The 21,649-nt window shown below is 35.7% G+C and overlaps 1 protein-coding gene across 1 annotated transcript in view; it reads right to left on the bottom strand.

Annotated features, from left to right (window-relative positions):
• LOC136877289 (uncharacterized) overlaps window positions 1-21,649 on the bottom strand; it is a 107,391-nt gene that overhangs the window by 40,470 nt on the left and 45,272 nt on the right. The window contains exon 4 of the mRNA XM_068225438.1: window positions 14,260-14,378. Coding sequence (XP_068081539.1) covers window positions 14,260-14,378 — 119 coding nt within the window. The remainder of the gene's footprint in view (window positions 1-14,259; window positions 14,379-21,649) is intronic.

Here is a 21,649-nt window from a genome sequence, read left to right as displayed (position 1 = left end):
ACATTTTGTTGTTTGTATTTTGGTCAGGAGTTTTACATTTGTTTTCTTGAAGACTAAGTAATTTATGGTTTAGGGTTTTCTGTTTCTTGTCTAATACGTAAGATAGTTTAAGGTCAGTGTACCTTAAAAATGAGCTCCATTCAAGTGGGGGTAATTTCTGAGAGATGGTCAAATGAGTCCTATATAATTGTAAATTTAGTAAAGATTTCTTCTTGTATAATAGTTTAATTTCATTTTTCAACCATATGTTGTTTACTTTCTTTTGAGTGGCATTAGATTTTGAATAGGGATGACTTTTTCTTTGTAAAGATTTGAGAAATTTAGGTACCAACTCTAATTTCAAGCAATCTTTAAGAAACTTGATATCTCTAGAAATCTTGCCTATTTTAATTTTTAGGTTTAAGTACTTGTTAGGTTTTACTATTGCCTGGTTGGCATTGACATTACATGTAATAAATATCATTTTTGGTCCGTATTGATGATGTAGATTGAAATAATAACATTAAGTTATTTATTAGACCACCTAATCAATACAAAATCGTCTTGGATGATTTACATAAATTTGTTAGCTAATAGTGGGACATGTTTCGCCTTCTCTGAAGGCATCATCAGCCATAGTCTTAACCTTAAATTAAAAATAAGCGTCTAAATAACATGTAGTGATGAAATGAATTTTAAAATCTTGAAGAGATTTGAAGTAAAATAACATTAAAAATAACAATGATGGTTTGAAAATACAATGTGATGAGATACAATAGTGGAAGTATTAACAAAATTAACCTTAGAAGGCTGCTAAAATAAGTACAATGGAATAAAACAACAGATTGTTATACAACAAGTAGTAAGATTGCATAAAAGTAAAGTTGATAGTAATGGCGGTTATAATTAGACGATGGCGAAAAAAGCCCCTTGTATGAACAGATTCTTATTTTATTACGAGAATCAACTTCCCTCACCAACAAATTCTTAAAAATCTTCAACCTCACATCAATTAGAGTTCCCACCTCCCCTACAGCTAATATACCCCCCTCCCTTCCCCCCACCGCTAGTACCTCTAATTCAAATACAACCAATAAACCCATAGCCACACCCACCGGAACATCGCTCCCTCCAATAGCCTTACACCGTTACAACACGCGCAGTAATACACTCTCTTCCTTCCCTCCCACCAATAGCAGCCCCCCTCTAATAGTTACGTCAACGCAAACAGATCCCCCTCCAACACAAAACTTCAGTTATAACACACGTAGCAAGAAGTCTACTGTTGCAAATACTTCTTACTCATAATATTACAAGCTATCTTTGTCACCGTCAAGTGGTAAGTGCATACGATTCTACTTCAAGATTTTTCAAATATCTTTTCACACAATTAACTCTACGTTTCTTGCTTCCATTTACAGATTCCACTTGTATATGCTTTTTCAACTAGAATATCTACAAACTCACAATTTACAACATTTGAACATCACTTCAAATTTTGAGATGGTCCATAGTGATCCTATTTGAAACTGTTCTTCAACTTCTATTCACCAACTTCATATCCTCAACGTGTTCTACAACTTCACCATATGCATCTGACTTTCATCCTTTATCTTCAAGATCATAATGAACTTCGGATCTCTCGACTAACTTTGACTTTTACTCTCTCCTCTTTACTTTGATTACATAAGATTTTTCGCCATCGTCTAATTATAACCGCCATTACTATCAACTTTACTTTTATGCAATCTTACTACTTGTTGTATAACAATCTGTTGTTTTATTCCATTGTACTTATTTTAGCAGCCTTCTAAGGTTAATTTTGTTAATACTTCCACTATTGTATCTCATCACATTGTATTTTCAAACCATCATTGTTATTTTTAATGTTATTTTACTTCAAATCTCTTCAAGATTTTAAAATTCATTTCATCACTACATGTTATTTAGACGCTTATTTTTAATTTAAGGTTAAGACTATGGCTGATGATGCCTTCAGAGAAGGCGAAACATGTCCCACTATTAGCTAACAAATTTATGTAAATCATCCAAGACGATTTTGTATTGATTAGGTGGTCTAATAAATAACTTAATGTTATTATTTCAATCTACATCATCAATACGGACCAAAAATGATATTTATTACATGTAATGTCAATGCCAACCAGGCAATAGTAAAACCTAACAAGTACTTAAACCTAAAAATTAAAATAGGCAAGATTTCTAGAGATATCAAGTTTCTTAAAGATTGCTTGAAATTAGAGTTGGTACCTAAATTTCTCAAATCTTTACAAAGAAAAAGTCATCCCTATTCAAAATCTAATGCCACTCAAAAGAAAGTAAACAACATATGGTTGAAAAATGAAATTAAACTATTATACAAGAAGAAATCTTTACTAAATTTACAATTATATAGGACTCATTTGACCATCTCTCAGAAATTACCCCCACTTGAATGGAGCTCATTTTTAAGGTACACTGACCTCAAACTATCTTACGTATTAGACAAGAAACAGAAAACCCTAAACCATAAATTACTTAGTCTTCAAGAAAACAAATGTAAAACTCCTGACCAAAATACAAACAACAAAATGTCCCCTTCCCATTTGACTAACATTCCCACTACAATCAACCTATCTAATGCAACCTTCTCTAACCAAGAATTAAATCTATTAGATAAAGGCATCAAACATAATTGGCCTAATCACAAAAAGGCAGAAGACATCATCACTACCATCGCTGAAACCGAAACTAATATCGATAAACAAATCCCAATTGATAAACAGAATGACGTACGATATGAAGTAAAAAAGAAACTCCCAACTTTGATTAATGAGATAACATCTAATAATAACCACAATGTCTCGAAACAAATTCTAAACCTGAAATCCAAAATCCATAGCAACAACGTAGTAATTACAAAAGCAGATAAGGGCAACACCATAGTAATAATGAACAAACAAGATTACATCAATAAAACTGAAACCTTTTTTTCAGACAATACCTATACCTTAATTAACAAAGATCCTACAAACAAAATACAGCGTAACTTAAAGAACCTTCTGAAAAATTCTAACTTCATTTTAAATGATCAAGATTATCAGAAATTAACTGTAATGAACCCAAAATTACCTACAGTCAGATCACTGCCCAAAATTCATAAAAAAGATGTCCCCATTCGACCTATAATTAATAGTATCAATAGTCCTACCTATAAAACCTCTCAATTCCTACACAAATTCCTAAAAAAACACTTCAAATTTCACAACTCCAACCCCATAAAGAACTCGATCGAACTCTGTAATTCCCTAAATAAGTTCAGTCTACAACCAAACCACGTTTTATGTTCTTTTGACATCACCAACATGTATACTAATATCCCTATCAACAATACTATTAACATCATAAAAAACAATCTGTTGAAACATAGCACATTGAGTAAAATCGAAATTGATGAATGGTTAAAATTACTTAATTTCGTTTTAGACAACAACTATTTTACCTTCAATAAGAAAATTTACAAACAAGAAGGTCTAGCGATGGGAGACCCGTTATCTGGAATACTAGCCGACATATACTTAGATAATCTCGAACATAGTAAGATTATTAATAACATCAACGGACTCTGTCTTTGGCATCGCTATGTTGATGATACCATAGCTATCATTGATAAACAAATCAACAACAGCAATAACATACTATCATTCCTCAACAACTTAGATAATAATATTAAATTCACTAAAGAAGATGAGTTCAATAACTCTCTGAACTTCTTAGATATCAAAATCACACGAGCATTGAACAAATTCGACTTCCAAATATACAGAAAACCCACCTTTTCTCCAACAACCATAAAAAATGATTCTTTACATCCCAACTCACATAAAAAAGCCACTTATCACAGTTTAATATATAGAGCATTAAAGATCCCTATGTCCTCTACTAATTTAAAGAAAGAATTACTATTCATCAAGGAAATAGCTAAATTCAATGGATTTAACACGAATATGATTGATAAAATCATCAATAAAACCAAACTAAAACTAGCTACCAATTTAACTCCATTAAAACCCGTCAAACCAAAATACGCTAAATTCACGTTCACTAACCATAGCATTTACCCGATAACCAATTCATTAATGAAGCACGAAATAAAAATAGCCTACACAACAAAAAACACTAATCGCAATTTATTCTTCAATCACAACTCTATCAACATCACAGACAATAGTTACTCTGGATCAGGAATATACAGATTGAAATGCTCTACATGTAATTTTTCTTATGTTGGCCAAACTGGCCGCAGCTTCTCTACCAGATACGCCGAGCATTACAATGCCCAAAAACACAACAAATTCTCCGCAATGGCCAACCATATGAGGGACACCGGGCATAAATTCACCACAATAGAACAAGACCTCCATATCCTAAAAAGAGTTGATAAAAGCAAACTCATGACAGAATATGAAAACTTATTTATTTTCCTCGACCAACATTTTAATAAAGATAAAAATCTAAATGACACTATTGATAAAAAAAGCCCCTTGTATGAACAGATTCTTATTTTATTACGAGAATCAACTTCCCTCACCAACAAATTCTTAAAAATCTTCAACCTCACATCAATTAGAGTTCCCACCTCCCCTACAGCTAATATACCCCCCTCCCTTCCCCCCACCGCTAGTACCTCTAATTCAAATACAACCAATAAACCCATAGCCACACCCACCGGAACATCGCTCCCTCCAATAGCCTTACACCGTTACAACACGCGCAGTAATACACTCTCTTCCTTCCCTCCCACCAATAGCAGCCCCCCTCTAATAGTTACGTCAACGCAAACAGATCCCCCTCCAACACAAAACTTCAGTTATAACACACGTAGCAAAAAGTCTACTGTTGCAAATACTTCTTACTCATAATATTACAAGCTATCTTTGTCACCGTCAAGTGGTAAGTGCATACGATTCTACTTCAAGATTTTTCAAATATCTTTTCACACAATTAACTCTACGTTTCTTGCTTCCATTTACAGATTCCACTTGTATATGCTTTTTCAACTAGAATATCTACAAACTCACAATTTACAACATTTGAACATCACTTCAAATTTTGAGATGGTCCATAGTGATCCTATTTGAAACTGTTCTTCAACTTCTATTCACCAACTTCATATCCTCAACGTGTTCTACAACTTCACCATATGCATCTGACTTTCATCCTTTATCTTCAAGATCATAATGAACTTCGGATCTCTCGACTAACTTTGACTTTTACTCTCTCCTCTTTACTTTGATTACATAAGATTTTTCGCCATCGTCTAATTATAACCGCCATTACTATCAACTTTACTTTTATGCAATCTTACTACTTGTTGTATAACAATCTGTTGTTTTATTCCATTGTACTTATTTTAGCAGCCTTCTAAGGTTAATTTTGTTAATACTTCCACTATTGTATCTCATCACATTGTATTTTCAAACCATCATTGTTATTTTTAATGTTATTTTACTTCAAATCTCTTCAAGATTTTAAAATTCATTTCATCACTACATGTTATTTAGACGCTTATTTTTAATTTAAGGTTAAGACTATGGCTGATGATGCCTTCAGAGAAGGCGAAACATGTCCCACTATTAGCTAACAAATTTATGTAAATCATCCAAGACGATTTTGTATTGATTAGGTGGTCTAATAAATAACTTAATGTTATTATTTCAATCTACATCATCAATACGGACCAAAAATGATATTTATTACATGTACTGGAGTGTGTATCGTAGAGATAGGATAGGAAAGGTGGGAGGGGGAGTTTTCATTCTGGTGAAAGAAGAATTTGTAAGCTACGAAAAAGTTAAAGATGAGACACATGAAATTCTAGGTGTAAGGCTCATTTCTAAAGATAATAGGCAACTTGATATATTTGGAGTGTACAGATCAGGAAAGGGTAGCACTGATGCGGATTCGGAATTATTTGATAGGATAGTCAGCTATGTGGGAAACGACATGGAAAGAAATGTGATTGTAGCGGGAGATCTGAATTTGCCAGATGTCAATTGGGAAGGAAATGCGAACGACAGGAAGCATGACCAACAAATGGCAAATAAGTTAATATGGGAAGGACAGCTGATTCAGAAAGTGATGGAACCAACCAGAGGGAAAAATATTTTGGATGTGGTGCTGATAAAACCAGATGAGCTCTATAGGGAAACTGAAGTAATAGATGGTATTAGTGATCATGAAGCTGTTTTTGTGGTAGTTAAAAATAAATGTGATAAAAAGGAAGGTCTTAAAAGTAGGGCTGTTAGGCAGTACCATATGGCTGACAAAAAAGGTATGAGGCAGTTTCTAAAAAGTAACTATGATCGGTGGAAAACGGTAAATAAAAATGTAAACAGACTCTGGGGTGGGTTTAAAGAAATTGTTGAGGAATGCAAAAACAGGTTTGTACCTTTAAGGGTGGTAAGGAATGGTAAAGACCCACCTTATTATAATAGAGAAATAAAGAGACTAAGAAGGAGGTGCAGATTGGAAAGAAATAGAGTTAGAAATGGCCGTGGAAGTAAGGAGAAATTGAAGGAACTTAATAGAAAATTGAATCTAGCAAAGAAGGCAGCTAAGGATAACATGATGGCAAGCATAATTGGCAGTCATACAAATTTTAGTGAAAAATGGAAGGGTATGTATAGGTATTTTAAGGCAGAAACAGGTTCCAAGAAGGACATTCCAGGAATAATTAATGAACAAGGGGAGTGTGTATGTGAGGATCTCCAAAAGGCAGAAGTATTCAGTCAGCAGTATGTAAAGATTGTTGGTTACAAGGATAATGTTGAGATAGAGGAAGAGACTAAGGCCAAAGAAGTAATAAAATTTACATATGATAACAATGACATTTACAATAAGATACAAAAGTTGAAAACTAGAAAAGCGGCTGGAATTGATCAGATTTCTGGGGATATACTAAAGACAATGGGTTGGGATATAGTACCATATCTGAAGTACTTATTTGATTATTGTTTGGCCGAAGGAGCTATACCAGATGAATGGAGAGTTGCTATAGTAGCCCCTGTGTATAAAGGAAAGGGTGATAGACATAAAGCTGAAAATTACAGGCCAGTAAGTTTGACATGCATTGTATGTAAGCTTTGGGAAGGCATTCTTTCTGATTATATTAGACATGTTCGTGAAATTAATAACTGGTTCGATAGAAGGCAATTCGGTTTTAGGAAAGGTTATTCCACTGAAGCTCAACTTGTAGGATTCCAGCAAGATATAGCAGATATCTTGGATTCTGGAGGTCAAATGGACTGTATCGCGATTGACATGTCTAAAGCATTTGATAGGGTGGATCATGGGAGACTACTGGCAAAAATGAGTGCAATTGGACTAGACAAAAGAGTGACTGAATGGGTTGCTATATTTCTAGAAAATAGATCTCAGAGAGTTAGAGTAGGTGAAGCTTTGTCTGACCCTGTAATAGTTGAGAGGGGAGTTCCTCAGGGCAGTGTTATCGGACCTTTATGTTTTCTTATATATATAAATGATATGAGTAAAGGAGTGGAATCAGAGGTAAGGCTTTTTGCGGATGATGTTATTCTCTATAGAGTGATAAATAAGTTACAAGATTGTGAGCAACTGCAACGTGACCTCGAAAATATTGTGAGATGGACAGCAGGCAATGGTATGTTGATAAACGGGGCTAAAAGTCAGGTTGTGAGTTTCACAAATAGGAAAAGTCCTCTCAGTTTTAATTACTGCGTTGATGGGGTGAAAGTTCCTTTTGGGGATCATTGTAAGTATCTAGGTGTTAATATAAGGAAAGATCTTCACTGGGGTAATCACATAAATGGGATTGTAAATAAAGGGTACAGATCTCTGCACATGGTTATGAGGGTGTTTAGGGGTTGTAGTAAGGATGTAAAGGAGAGTGCATATAAGTCTCTGGTAAGACCCCAACTAGAGTATGGTTCCAGTGTATGGGACCCTCACCAGGATTACCTGATTCAAGAACTGGAAAAAATTCAAAGAAAAGCAGCTCGATTTGTTCTGGGTGATTTCCGGCAAAAGAGTAGCGTTACAAAAATGTTGCAATGTTTGGGTTGGGAAGAATTGAGAGAAAGAAGAAGAGCTGCTCGACTAAGTGGTATGTTCCGAGCTGTCAGCGGAGAGATGGCGTGGAATGACATTAGTAGACGAACAGGTTTGAATGGCGTCTATAAAAGTAGGAAAGATCACAATATGAAGATAAAGTTGGAATTCAAGAGGACAAACTGGGGCAAATATTCATTTATACGAAGGGGAGTTAGGGATTGGAATAACTTACCAAGGGAGATGTTCAATAAATTTCCAATTTCTTTGAAATCATTTCGGAAAAGGCTAGGAAAGCAACAGATAGGGAATCTGCCACCTGGGCAACTGCCCTAAATGCAGATCAGTATTGATTGATTGATTTGATTTGATATAATACTCAGACATAACAATTATTACAAATTTTACATTACTGCATATTCCGTATGGTGAAAATAGCATAGGTTGTGATCAAGGGTTTATGGTTAATTATTTTAGATACCGGTACATAACTAATCTTGATAAAAATTAATATATTCTTATCCATTAAAGTTACAAATAACATATGTTGCTCAGAGTTCACTTGTTCAGAATTAGTTTTGAAAATTGTTTCACATTCACTGTTTACACTTTTTTGAGGTTTCACAATACACGGGTATTACATATGATGGATAGCTGCAAAACATTTGTCATGCAGTGGATCAGAGCAGTTTTCACAGGCTTTCACTTTTTGTTGGAGTATTGGGCACATCTTCTGCATGGCTGGTCAGTGAAAATAATACTGTATGTTGAGCTTCATGGGTCTAGGTAGGATCTTCAGCTCTCCTCCTACACTGTAAATGTTGATGAGGGCCAGGACTCCAGCATGGTTAATAAGGCTCAGACTGGATGTCTCTGAAATCTGAAACACCTGATTTCCATATCCTGTTTGTCCCTTCCTTTATGGATACTGGTGCATTGATACCCCCCTACCCTTGCATCATCGTGTATCTGTAAAGGCAGGCTCTTTGACTGCCAAAGGAGCTGCAAAGCATGGGGGGATATTTTCTACAGTAGGAATGTGGTGACCCCATCGCCCAGTGGGAAACCACTGCAGTCAGCTTCATGAGTATTGGCAGGTAAACCATACATCTAGCTGACATGAGCTGACATGACTGACCATCTAGTGCAAAACCAAACACTTGTGTGAAGATCCACAATAGGCCCAGCAAGCCAGTGGTTAGCATCTTTTATTGCTTTCAAACGTAAAAAGAGCCTTGGATCAAAGTTATTACCTAATGTGACACAGTCTCTGAGCAGATCTATCAGGTATGACAGCCAACATGGTTCCGATGATAGACGGATTTACTAGAAGAGGAAAGTACAAATTGCGACCATGAATATATTGACCCTAACTGGTAAGACCAAAGAACTCACACATATGATGAAAAGGAGAAACATATTTATATTGGGTCTGAGCAAAATAAAATGGAGAAAGACAAGTAATAAGGTTCTCAGAGGTGGCTACAAAATATATTGGTGTGGACTGGAAAAAGAGGCCAAAAATGGTGTGGGATTTTTACTGACAAAAGATATGGATGCTGTGTCAGAAGTTTCCTACAAGAACGACAGGATCATAAAATTATCTATACAATTAGAGTCAACAAATAACATGATTGTACAAGTGTATACCCCACAGACTAGATAAAGTGCTGATGGTAAAGAAAATTTCTTCAAGACTTAGATGATTTAATTGATGAAGGAAACGTTTTCATTATTGGAGACCTAAATGCACAAGTTGGAGCAAACAGACAAGGCTGTGAGGATATCATTGGACCTCATGGGTTTGGAAACAGAAATGCAGAAGGTGAACAACTGATTGATCTTTGTAGAAGAAATGGCATGATCATCAAGAACACCTTCTTCAAAAAACGAGGGAGTACAAAATAACATGGTATAGCTGGGATGGCAAACATAAATCTTTGATTGATTATGTCATCACAACAAAGGTGGGGGGAAATGGCTGTCTGATGTTGAGGTCATTCCCAGCGAAAGTATGGACAGCGAGCATAGATTGCTGATCATGGCCTTGGGCCATATGACAAATGAAATTCAGAAGAAAACAAAGAAGAAACAAAAAATAAAATAAAATAGCTTTTCATATTGAGATCCAGAAGTAATTTCTTAAATCATTTGTAAAAAAGAAGAAATTACTTCTGGATCTCAATATGAAAAGCTATTACCAGAGTGTGGTATTAGAACATGAAATGCTTTCTCATGCGTCACAGGCTTAAGTATTAGTTAAAGGTCACAGGAGACTAAGCATATGTTTGAGTTGCTAAGAACATACTGTATACCATAGCTCTCCAGGAAGCTTTTCTTATTTCCTTAAACTTATGGTAATTTTCTTGCATATGTGTACGTGCATATGAAAAGGGACCACATGTCGCGTACTAAGACAAAGGTACTGTCATGTTCCATAATATGTAACTAATAGGATGTAATTGAATTGACTGATCCAAAAGAAATTAAGGCCTTAAATAAGCATGTAATGTTACAACATAAGATTTCATAACTTGTCAGTAGAGCTGTTTAAGAATTTGGTTACTTTGTGATACAAATAACTACTAAACTATTTGGAAGTTATGCTGGCATTTACATTTTCATGTTCACTGGTATTCTGACATAGAATTTTTTAAATGAAATTTACCAACAGATATTATTTACGGTCTAATTTTTTTGTGGAGATATATCTATCGATGCTAAGTCTCTGAGGTTTGACTTGCAGAAGGTCACTGAAGAGAACTAATTGCAACACTACTGCACTTCACAAAAATTATCACATACCTTAATGATCATTAATCACAGCCAGCATAAGACAGGAATATCATTTATTCATGCTGAAACCTGCAGTTTGGAATATGCCCTTTCACTGTCTGGTGTCGATGTCCTGCCTCTCCACAGTAGCTGCAGGTGGGTTAAGACCTCTTCTTTGGGGAGAATTTTCTCAGAGTTGGTGGTTTTCTCTTCTGAGCCTCACTTGTATTTTTAGGCATTACACTTTTTTGAAGAAGATGATGATGATGGTGTAATTATTGGCAGAGGAGGAGAAACAGAAGCCGGCTTCATAAGATTTTCACTTGAGGTGTTTGGTGGTGGTGTTGTTGGAGCAGAGAAAGATGTTACAGCAGGACATAGTATATCTTTCTTATCTTCTGATATGAAGGGACTAATAGTAGGAGTGGGTTGTGAAATATGTTAATAGTACTTTTTTTATGTTCTTCTTTTTTACAAATTATATAAGAAATTACTTCTGGATCTCAATATGAAAAGCTATTACCAGAGTGTTGTATTAGAATATGAAATTATTTCTCATGCGTCACAGACTTAAGTATTAGTTAAAGGTCACAGGAGACTAAGCATATGTTTGAGTCTATCGATGCTAATTCCTTGAGGTTTGATGACTTGCGGAAGATCGCTGAAGTCAGCTGGTGGATCTTCTGGAAGGATAGTGTAGGGTACTTTGTCATAAATTATGGGTTTCTTTGTCAACACTACACCAGGGTACAATTTCATATACACAAAGTGATGTAATCTGGGTTATTTGTGGGATGTTTTTCATTCCAGTACGGAACTTGTTTTGCCAGTCATAAGTAGGAATTGTTACATTTCCAGATTCTGTGCCAACAGCAACAGGAAAAATAGAGCTAGAAACCTGACAACTTTTACGGGCAACATTAATTACATCTTCAATAACTTCACTTTCATTTTTTCCAGAATGCTCTCTTGAAACAACCAAAATACAAATCAGGTTAAAATTTCATGTGTCCCACTGGCATAAATGAAATTTTTCAACTGCTGTTGTTTCCTGTCATAACCCTCCACATGAGGTATCTCATTAAGATGTTTTTATTTTGCCCAACACAGTTATCAGCATGGAATTCTAAATGCTCCTCACCTACTGAAAACTTTTCCAAGAAGTGATGCACAAGAGATAAGACAGTATTTACTTCTTTACCCACAATACAAGCTTCTGGAATAATGTACAAAACAAATTTGTTAAGTTGCTCACATGCTCACTTTATAGCCTGTAAGAAAGAAAATGGGTCTAACTTGTTGTGGATTGTATGCACCTTTTGGGCAAAATCAAAACTGTAATGCATTGTGCCTTTGAATGTGTTACAGCTATGTGGCCCAAGAGACAATGGAGTTTCCAGTTGTCTAATCCCTTGTCTACAATTGTGTATGGTGTTTTTATAAAGCAGTCCGCTCTGCTTGGATGTGATTAAGATGTTGTATAGCCTTCTCCATCAGATTTCTTTTTTCCTCCTCATCCATAATTGACAGTTTCCCTATTACAGCTTAATTGCTTCTACAAATCATACAAAGATCAGTCTTGGGTTTCTGAACTACTGTGTTATTACAAAATGTATGCCAGATGGGATATCAGGATGAGAGTGATACAGGAATTCTCTCTAATGATTTATAACTGTCAGAGTATAATGTATGAACATACTTCTTAGACATGCTGGTTGGGAGAAGCATGAGAAGTCTTTAATATGTTTCGGTGAATTTTTAGGCTGCACCCGTTCTTTCTTGAATTATTCCTTTAATTTTTTTTAGCCTCTTAGAGCCACAAGCGAATACAAATTGAAAGAATGACGGACACACCTCCTGCCCTCTGAAGTGATAAATTGTGTAAGTTTCTTTCCTGTCGTAATTTTTTCTCTTAGTAGCTGTCGTCATTGGCTGGTTTCGTACTCATGCATTCGTCGCACACTTCTCTGCAGTATGAAATACACTGAAAGACTGCAAAGGTATCGGAAATATTTGCAGCAGACAGGATGTTTATGAAACCTATTACCTGTATTAAAAGTGCCCAGCTAGGATTTATTTATCATAAGATAAGATATCCGAGTCATATTATCTTATGCTCGCGCAGCTATGAGCGCAAGCGAGTAAGTGTGTGGAGCCTCGCTTACAATACAAAAAGTGGTCCCTTTCGTAGTATTAAATAAACCTCATGTCTTAGCAGTGATTATTTTCAGAGGGCTTTTAAATTCACGCAGTGAGTAGATGATGGTCTAAGCAATACATAGGTATCAAAAACGAAAATTCGACATTTTACTCCCTTGAGTGTTTTTTTACAATTATTTTGTGAACTGTTGACTGATATGTGGTCCATTTTCTTACACATGCACACGTATTTCCTTAATTGTGTTCAGCTAACATTAGGGAAAATAATGTAGCATTCAATTCATATTTTTTTTAAATTTTGAAGTAAGTTTAAGGTGTTCATAAAAATTACATATCAAAAGTAAATTTTGTAAAGAAAACCAAATAATTAAATCGAATTACAATTACAGTTGTAACCAAGCAGGGTGCCTGCACACGTTAAAGCACTACGGCTAGTTCTGCATTTGGGAGATGAGTTGAAGAACTAACAAAGTTGAAATGAATGATGGTGAATGAAATCGGGTAAGGAGGTGGAAGAAATCAGCTGTGGCCTACGAATAGGAACTGTCCCAGCATTTGCCTGGAAGTGAAGATGGGAAACCACACAAAAACTTCCCAGACAGCCAATGGTAGTGTTCAAACATATGGAATGGATTAAAATTGTTTAAGAGAATCCAAAGCACCAAGGTCTAATTTCCATTAAATTTGTACAGTTTTGTGAGGAATGACTCATGAACAATTATAGAAAAGCTACTATTTATCAAGTCAGATCTTATGTAGTTTGGGTTATTGTAAATACCATGGTCCTCCAGGCCTTGATGGCCCTTGGCTTATTAACTGATTGCTTTGTTAGGGTGATGATAGTATATTGTTTTAAGTGGAATTACAACTTGAAAATCATTCCCAATGCCTTGTTCGCAGAGTTGAGTGTCACACAATGAATCTCACACTTGTTAAAGCCAATTTTAAAAATTAGGGCAGTATCTCAGATCAGTTATATGAATGGCTGAGCAAAAATTATTCCAAATCCTCAAGCTAGTCTTAGATTTGTGACAGAGCCTTCTGAACATCAGTTTGTGGCACTAACTACTAAGCGTAGGAGTCACACATAACTTTGTTTAAATGCACATCAAACATTTAATATAATCAACAAATTCTATAATGTACTGCCTATTTCATTCAGTAATACCAACTGTTTTAACTTTTAGCCTGTAAGTTGATACTCTATTCAAAGCAGAACTCTGTTTTTAATTCATAAAAGAGGAATTGTAATCTTACCTACAGAATTCGTCTGCCAATGCACTGTCAACTCTCGTATGATTTTCCAGCTTGAGAAATATCTCTTGTATGAGATGATTACTTCTAGTCATGCACTCAAGAAGCACTAAACCTGAATTCTGAAAGTATTAATACAATTGACAATCACAAATTTTGATACTGTAAATATGTTACACATATATTTTAGGAGAACTATTGGAATTCTATAAATCTTTATGCAATATAAACACTGACAGGTACTTGGCCCACTATCTGAAAATTGTTGATTCCAAAAGTGGAGTAGTGTAGGGTGCCAGATTTTCAAAACCAAAAACAGGGACACTTTGCATATTTCAACACTTAAAAAAGGGACAAAAAAAAAAAAGGACACTTCTGGTATGATCTACATGAAAGTTGAATAACATTTGGTTGTATTGTACAATTATTTTGAACTTAAGTTAACTACAGGATCAAAGTGTTTATGATTACAGTTCATTATCACTCACTACTGATCTGCATTTAGGGCAGTCGCCCAGATGGCAGATTCCCTATGTGTTGTTTTCCTAGCCTTTTCTTAAATGATTGCCAAGAAACTGGAAAATTATTGAACATTTCCCTTGGTAAATTATTCCAATCCCTAACTCCCCTTCCTATAAATGAATATTTCCCCCAATTTGTCCTCTTGAATTCCAACTTTATCTTCATATTGTGATCTTTCCTACTTTTAAAGACACCACTCAAACTTATTCGCCTACTGATGTCCTCCCATGCCATCTCTCCACTGACAGCTCGGAACATACCACTTATAAGTAACTAATCTCATTTTGGTCTATATTGAAGATACAATAAGTAAAACACCTTCAAGATTAAAATTATTGTGTTCACCTTTTCAATACAAATATACAGTATATTTTTTAGTGATTAAATTCTACATGAATTAAAAACACCAGTTAGGGACATGTTTTGCCCTAGTTATGGGCATCTTCAGCCTATTACTAAATCTTAAGATCAAGAATTAAAACTATAAACATTGGAACTTAATAGTAAACTTAACTTAATACTAAATACAATGGTCTTATGCTTTTTACATAGTTTACAATATGTAGAGTATGTACAATATGTACATTAACTTTGCCAGAATTTATGAACAACGAATTAATTTATTTTATAATGACTAGACATCCAAATTGTAGATTGGATTGGTCACAGCGTGAATTGGGGTTCTCAAATTGTATTGACTAGAGATTATCACAGCGTGAGTTGGGGTTTCTTCAATTGTTATGGTCGCCTGAGTCGTAAGTATTGTTACAAAACCGGAACCATGGTTAAAGTCGTTCATGTTAGAGTATGAATCAGTTTGAATATTCCTTTAGAAAGAAGCATGGTTATGTATTAAGGTTGAAGCATGTATGTTGGAAACTATTGCTGATTGGATAAAAATTTTGGAAATCCCAACTCACGCTGTGATAATCTCTAGTCAATACAATTTGAGAAACCCCAATTCATGCTGTGATCAATCCAATCTACAATTTGGATGTCTAGTCATTATAAAATAAATTAATTCATTGTTCGTAAATTCTGGCAAAGTTAATGTACATATTGTACATACTGTACATATTGTAAACTATATAAAAAGATAAGATCATTGTATTTAGTATTAAGTTAAGTTTACTATAAGTTCCGATGTTTATAGTTTTAATTCTTGACCTTAAGATTTAGGCTGAAGATGCCCATGTTGTTGTTTGAGTCATCAGTCCATAGACTGGTTTTATGCAGCGCTCCATGCCACCCTACCCTGTGCTAACCTTTTCATACTGGGCGAGTTGGCCGTGCACGTAGAGGCGTGTGGCTGTGAGCTTGCATCCGGGAGATAGTAGGTTCGAATCCCACTATCGGCAGCCCTGAAAATGGTTTTCCGTGGTTTCCCATTTTCACACCAGGCAAATGCTGGGGCTGTACCTTAATTAAGGCCACGGCCGCTTCCTTCCAACTCCTAGTCCTTTCCTATCCCATCGTCGCCATAAGACCTATCTGTGTTGGCGCGACGTAAAGCCCCTAGCAAAAAAAAAAACCCCTTTTTATCTCTATGTAACTACTGCATCCTACATCTGCTCTAATCTGCTTGTCATATTCAAACCTTCGTCTACCCCTACTATTCTTACCACCTACACTTCCTTCAAAAACCAACTGCACAAGTCCTGGGTGTCTTAAGATGTGTCCTATCATTCTACCTCTTCTTCTTGTCAAATTTAGCCAAATCGATCTCCTCTCACCAATTCGATTCAGTATCTCTTCATTTGTGATTCGATCTATCCATCTCACCTTCAGCATTCTTCTGTAACACCACATTTCAAAAGCTTCTATTCTCTTTCTTTCTGAGCTAGTTATCGTCCATGTTTCACTTCCATACAATGCCACGCTCCACACGAAAGTCTTCAAAAACATCTTTCTAATTCCTATATCAATGTTTGAAGTGAGCAAATTTCTTTTCTTAAGAAAGCTCTTCCTTGCTTGTGCTAGTCTGCATTTTATGTCCTCCTTACTTCTGCCATCATTAGTTATTTTACTACCCAAGTAACAATATTCATCTACTTCCTTTAAGACTTCATTTCCTAATCTAATATTTCCTGCATCACCTGCCTTCGTTCGACTGCACTCCATTACTTTTGTTTTGGACTTATTTATTTTCATCTTGTACTCCTTACCCAAGACTTCGTTCATACCATTCAGCAGCTTCTCGAGGTCCTCTGCAGTCTCAGATAAAATAACAATATCATCGGCAAATCTCAAGGTTTTGATTTCCTCTCCTTGGATTGTGATCCCCTTTCCAATTTCTCTTTGATTTCCTTTAGTGCCTGTTCTATGTAAACATTGAAGAGGAGGGGGGACAAACTGCAGCCTTGCCTCACTCCTTTCTAGGTTGCTGCTTCCTTTTCAAAGCCCTTGATTCTTATCACTGCAGACTGATTTTTATACAGATTGTAGATAATTCTTCATTCTCGGTATCTGATCCCAATCACCTTCAGAATCTTAAATAGCTTGGTCCAATCAACATTATCGAATGCCTTTTCTAGATTTACGAATGCTATGTACGTGGGCTTGTCCTTCTTGATTCGATCCTCTATGATCAGACGTAAAGTCAGGATTGCTTCACGTGTTCCTACATTTCTTCTGAAGCCAAATTGATCTTCTCCCAAGTCAGCTTCAACTTGTTTTTCCATTCTTCTGTAAATAATACGTGTTAAAATTTTGCAGGCATGAGATACTAAACTAATGGTGCGGTAGTTTTCACACCGGTCAACACTGGCTTTCTTGGGAATAGATATAACAACATTCTGCTGAAAATCGGATGGGACTTCTCCTGTCTCATACATCTTACACACTAAATGGAATAACCTTGCCATGCTGCTTTCTCCTAAGGCAGTCAGTAATTCAGAATAACTAGGGTGAAACATGCCCCTAACTGGTGTTTTTAATTCATGTAGAATTTAATTGCTAAAAAATATATATTTGTATTGAAAAGGTGGACACAATAATTTTAATCTTCAAAGTGTTTTAAATACTCTTAATCGAGCAGCTCATCTCCTTTCTCCCAAGTCTTCCCAGCCCAAACTTTGCAACATTTTTGTAACGCTACTCTTTTGTTGGAAATCACCCAGAACAAATCGAGCTGCTTTTCTTTGGATTTTTTCCCGTTCTTGAATCAAGTAATCCTGGTGAGGGTCCCATACACTGGAACCATACCCTAGCTGGGGTCTTACCAGAGACTTATATGCCCTTCCCTTTACATCCTTACTACAACCCCTAAATACCTTCATAACCATGTGCAGAGATCTGTACCCTTTATTAACAATCATATTTATGTGATTACCCCAATGAAGGTCTTTTCTTATATTAACACCTAGGTACCGGTACTTACAATGATCCCTAAAAGGAACTTTCACCCCATCAACACAGTAATTAAAAGTGAGAGGACTTTTCCTATTTGTGAAACTCACAACCTGACTTTTAACCCCATTTGTCATCATACCATTGCCCACTGTCCATCTCACAACACTATCGAGGTCACCCTGCAGCCGCTCACAATCTTGTAACTTATTTATTACACTGTACAGAATAACATCATCTGCGAAAAGCCTTATCTCTGATTCCACTTTTTTACACATATCATTGATATAAGTTATATGAAAACATAAAGGTCCAATAATACTGCCTTGAGGAATTCCCCTCTTAATTATTACAGGGGCATATAAAGCTTCACCTACTCTAGTTCTCTGAGTTCTATTTTCTAGATACAGTTAGGCACAGTATCAGAATTATCATCATCATTATATGTATGTGAAGTCATTATGTCCTCCAAAAGCTTTTCTTCTTTCAGTACTTTCATAAAAGTCAGTACATAAAATATCAAAACGTGTCATGATCACAGTCATTGCTTTTACAGTCTTCATGTTTAAATGTTTCATCTGACCACAAAGAGCTCATGAGAGAAAAAAATTCTCTCAACAGCTCCATCTGTTCCTGTGACTGCCATAACAAATTCAACAAATGTTGGTAAGTTCTTGTAGTGGATGCCTATTTCTAGGAGTACCTTAAACACAGCACTCCATGTTTTGTCTATTTCAGCTTTTATGTCCTTCCATTCTTCTATCTTGTAGTTCACAACATTATTTACATGACTGACTTCATCAAATAACTCTTCTTCATGAATGATACTGAATGTGTTGCAATCAATGTCACCAATTGTTTTTAGGCTGCTTTGAACTTCAGCCCAGGCTGGTGGAGTGTGCATCTTAATCCAATTGAAATGCTTTTACTGAGTGAGCTGGCCATGCGGTTAGGGTCGTGTAGCTGTGAGCTTGCATTTGGGAGATAGTTGGTTTGAACCCCACTACCGGCAGCCCTAAAGGTAGTTTCCATGGTTTCCCATTTCCATGCCAGGCAAATGCTGGGGCTGTACCTTAATTAAGACCACAGCCACTTCCTTCCCATTCCTACCCCTTTCTATCTCATTGTCGCTGTAAGATTTATCCGTGCCTGTGCAACATAAAAAGCAACAAATTGAAAAAGTTGAAATGTTTTTAGTGGTTGGAAATGGTGAGTCTGTTTACTTAAATATTCAAGGAAAGTATATAAAAAATAAATTTGCTGAGGTTAAAACATCTTTTTCATCAAAGATACAGTACCCTCATCTTTCAATTCTGAAATACAGTAACTAACATTTTAAATGTGTGAAAGTTCTCTTGTGATTTTCTGTCTGAGCAATTCCAGTTCTTCTACCACTTCAGATGCCATTCTTTCTCTATCTTTATTTCCATTATTGCTTCTGAGAATATTTTCAGCTGGCTTTGAATGAAATGGAGCCAAAAGAATGTTCATTGATCTTTAAAAAATTATTTCAATGATGTAGAACATTGTTTAGTGACAAAAAGTAACCTCTAAGTCCATCATACATGTCAATAACTCTACTCACACCTGGTAGTAACCATAACCGTCTTGTTTCAACACTGCCTAAAACACACTTGTATTAGTTTTCCACAAATAGATGGAATGTTTTCAGTTCTTCCACTCTTACGGTGTAAATATGGAAATATTGAAATATCTTATTTATAACTATTTAGATATCAATAAGCTGATTATCAGCACTTATATGGATACCATTATGAACAACATTAGCTGCATACCCAGTACCAAGAACGTTCATTTTTTCCTCTTTTCTCAGTCTTGAGAATACATTGTTGGCACCATCTTGTTTGTATCCACCGATGTTGGTGTTGGAGTTATTTGCAGAAAACACAATCATTTTCTCAGTCAGCTGATGCTTTAGAAAAATATCTATGATATGATTTGCAAGCAGTTCTGCTGTTTCTCCTGTTATGTTCTGGAACTCAATAACTTTGATCTGAATACCTTCAGTCGGGATGAAGTACCTAATAAGAACTGGCACCAATTTCCGATCTGTTTATAGTGTGATGTGCCCAGCATAACTGAAATATATTTGGCTTACTTCAGTTCAGCTCCTATCTCTTGCATTGCATAAATTACCAGGACATTCACTAAAATTGATTTCCACTTTGTTTGTCCACATGTAAACTTCTTTTGATAAAAGATTCTCACTATTGCAGAAGTGCAGTTATAAATAAAGTCCATTGATTTCAAAGACAGATTACATTTCAATGTATGGAAAGCAAAAATCCTTCTTGCTACGCAAGACATTTACTTTCATCAGTTAATTTCCCCATTACATTTTTTATGAAAAATGATTTAACATCTAGACTTGAATAGTAAGCAGCAGCTGCCACTTAATGTTTTTGCTTGTACAAATGTTGTTCTAGGCCTATATCAGAATGGCCTCTGTGTGCAATAAAAAAAAAAAAGCAAATGACACACTGTACATAATGAGTTGTTTGTTGTTACACCTTCTCTCAAGAAGGGATATTCTTGTTTTAAATCCTGAATGAAACTACACTTCCTTTTCAGCCTGATTAAAAATCCAAGATGAAATATCACCATACACAACATGTCTTTAATAACTTTATTATTATTATTATTACTGGTACTATACAGACACTAAAGTAAATTTGTGTCCTGTTGACTGACTGACTGACGTTATATACGTCAATTTTAGTGAATGTTCTGGTAACTTATGCAATGCGAGAGATAGCAGCTGAACTGAAATAAGCCAAAAATATTTCTGTTATGTGGGGGCACATCACACTACATACAGATCCAAAGTTGGTACCCATTTTTAATAGGTACTTTTTCCTGACTTAGAAAACATCTGTTGAATTTTTATTATGTTGTTAAATACAGTATAAATTAAATGATGCTCTGGACTGTCTGTCTCACAATCACTTGGATGTGGCACACACCTGAGAAGGCACAGATGCCAACCAACCGACCGGCCAACCGACCGACCGACCAACCAACCCCACCCCCACCCCACCCACCCACCCTTAGGGCAGTCGTCCAGGTGACAGATTCCCTCACTTGTTTACCTAGTCTATTCTTAAATAATTTCAAACAATTTGGTAATTTATTGAACATCTCCCTTGGTAAATTATTCCATCCAAATTCCTCTTCCTGTAAATGAATATTTGCCCCAATTTGTCCTCTTTTTTTCAACTTTATCTTCATATTTTGATCTTTCCTTCTTTTAAAAACACCATTCAAACTCATCTACAAATGCCATGCCACTCTATCTGTCCACTGACAGATTGGAACACACCACTTAGTCAAGTAACTTGTCTCCTTTCTCCCAAGTCTTCCCAGCCCAAACTTATCAACATATTTGTAATGCTACACTTTTGTCAGAAATTGCCCAGAACAAGTTGAGCTGATTTTCTTTGGATTTTTTCCATTTCTCAAAAAAACAAGTAATCCGGGTGAGAGTCCCACACACACTGGAACC

The sequence above is a fragment of the Anabrus simplex genome, chromosome 1 (assembly GCF_040414725.1).
Source record: "Anabrus simplex isolate iqAnaSimp1 chromosome 1, ASM4041472v1, whole genome shotgun sequence".
Classification (NCBI taxonomy): domain Eukaryota; kingdom Metazoa; phylum Arthropoda; class Insecta; order Orthoptera; family Tettigoniidae; genus Anabrus; species Anabrus simplex.
This window is presented reverse-complemented; position numbering and strand designations above follow the sequence as displayed.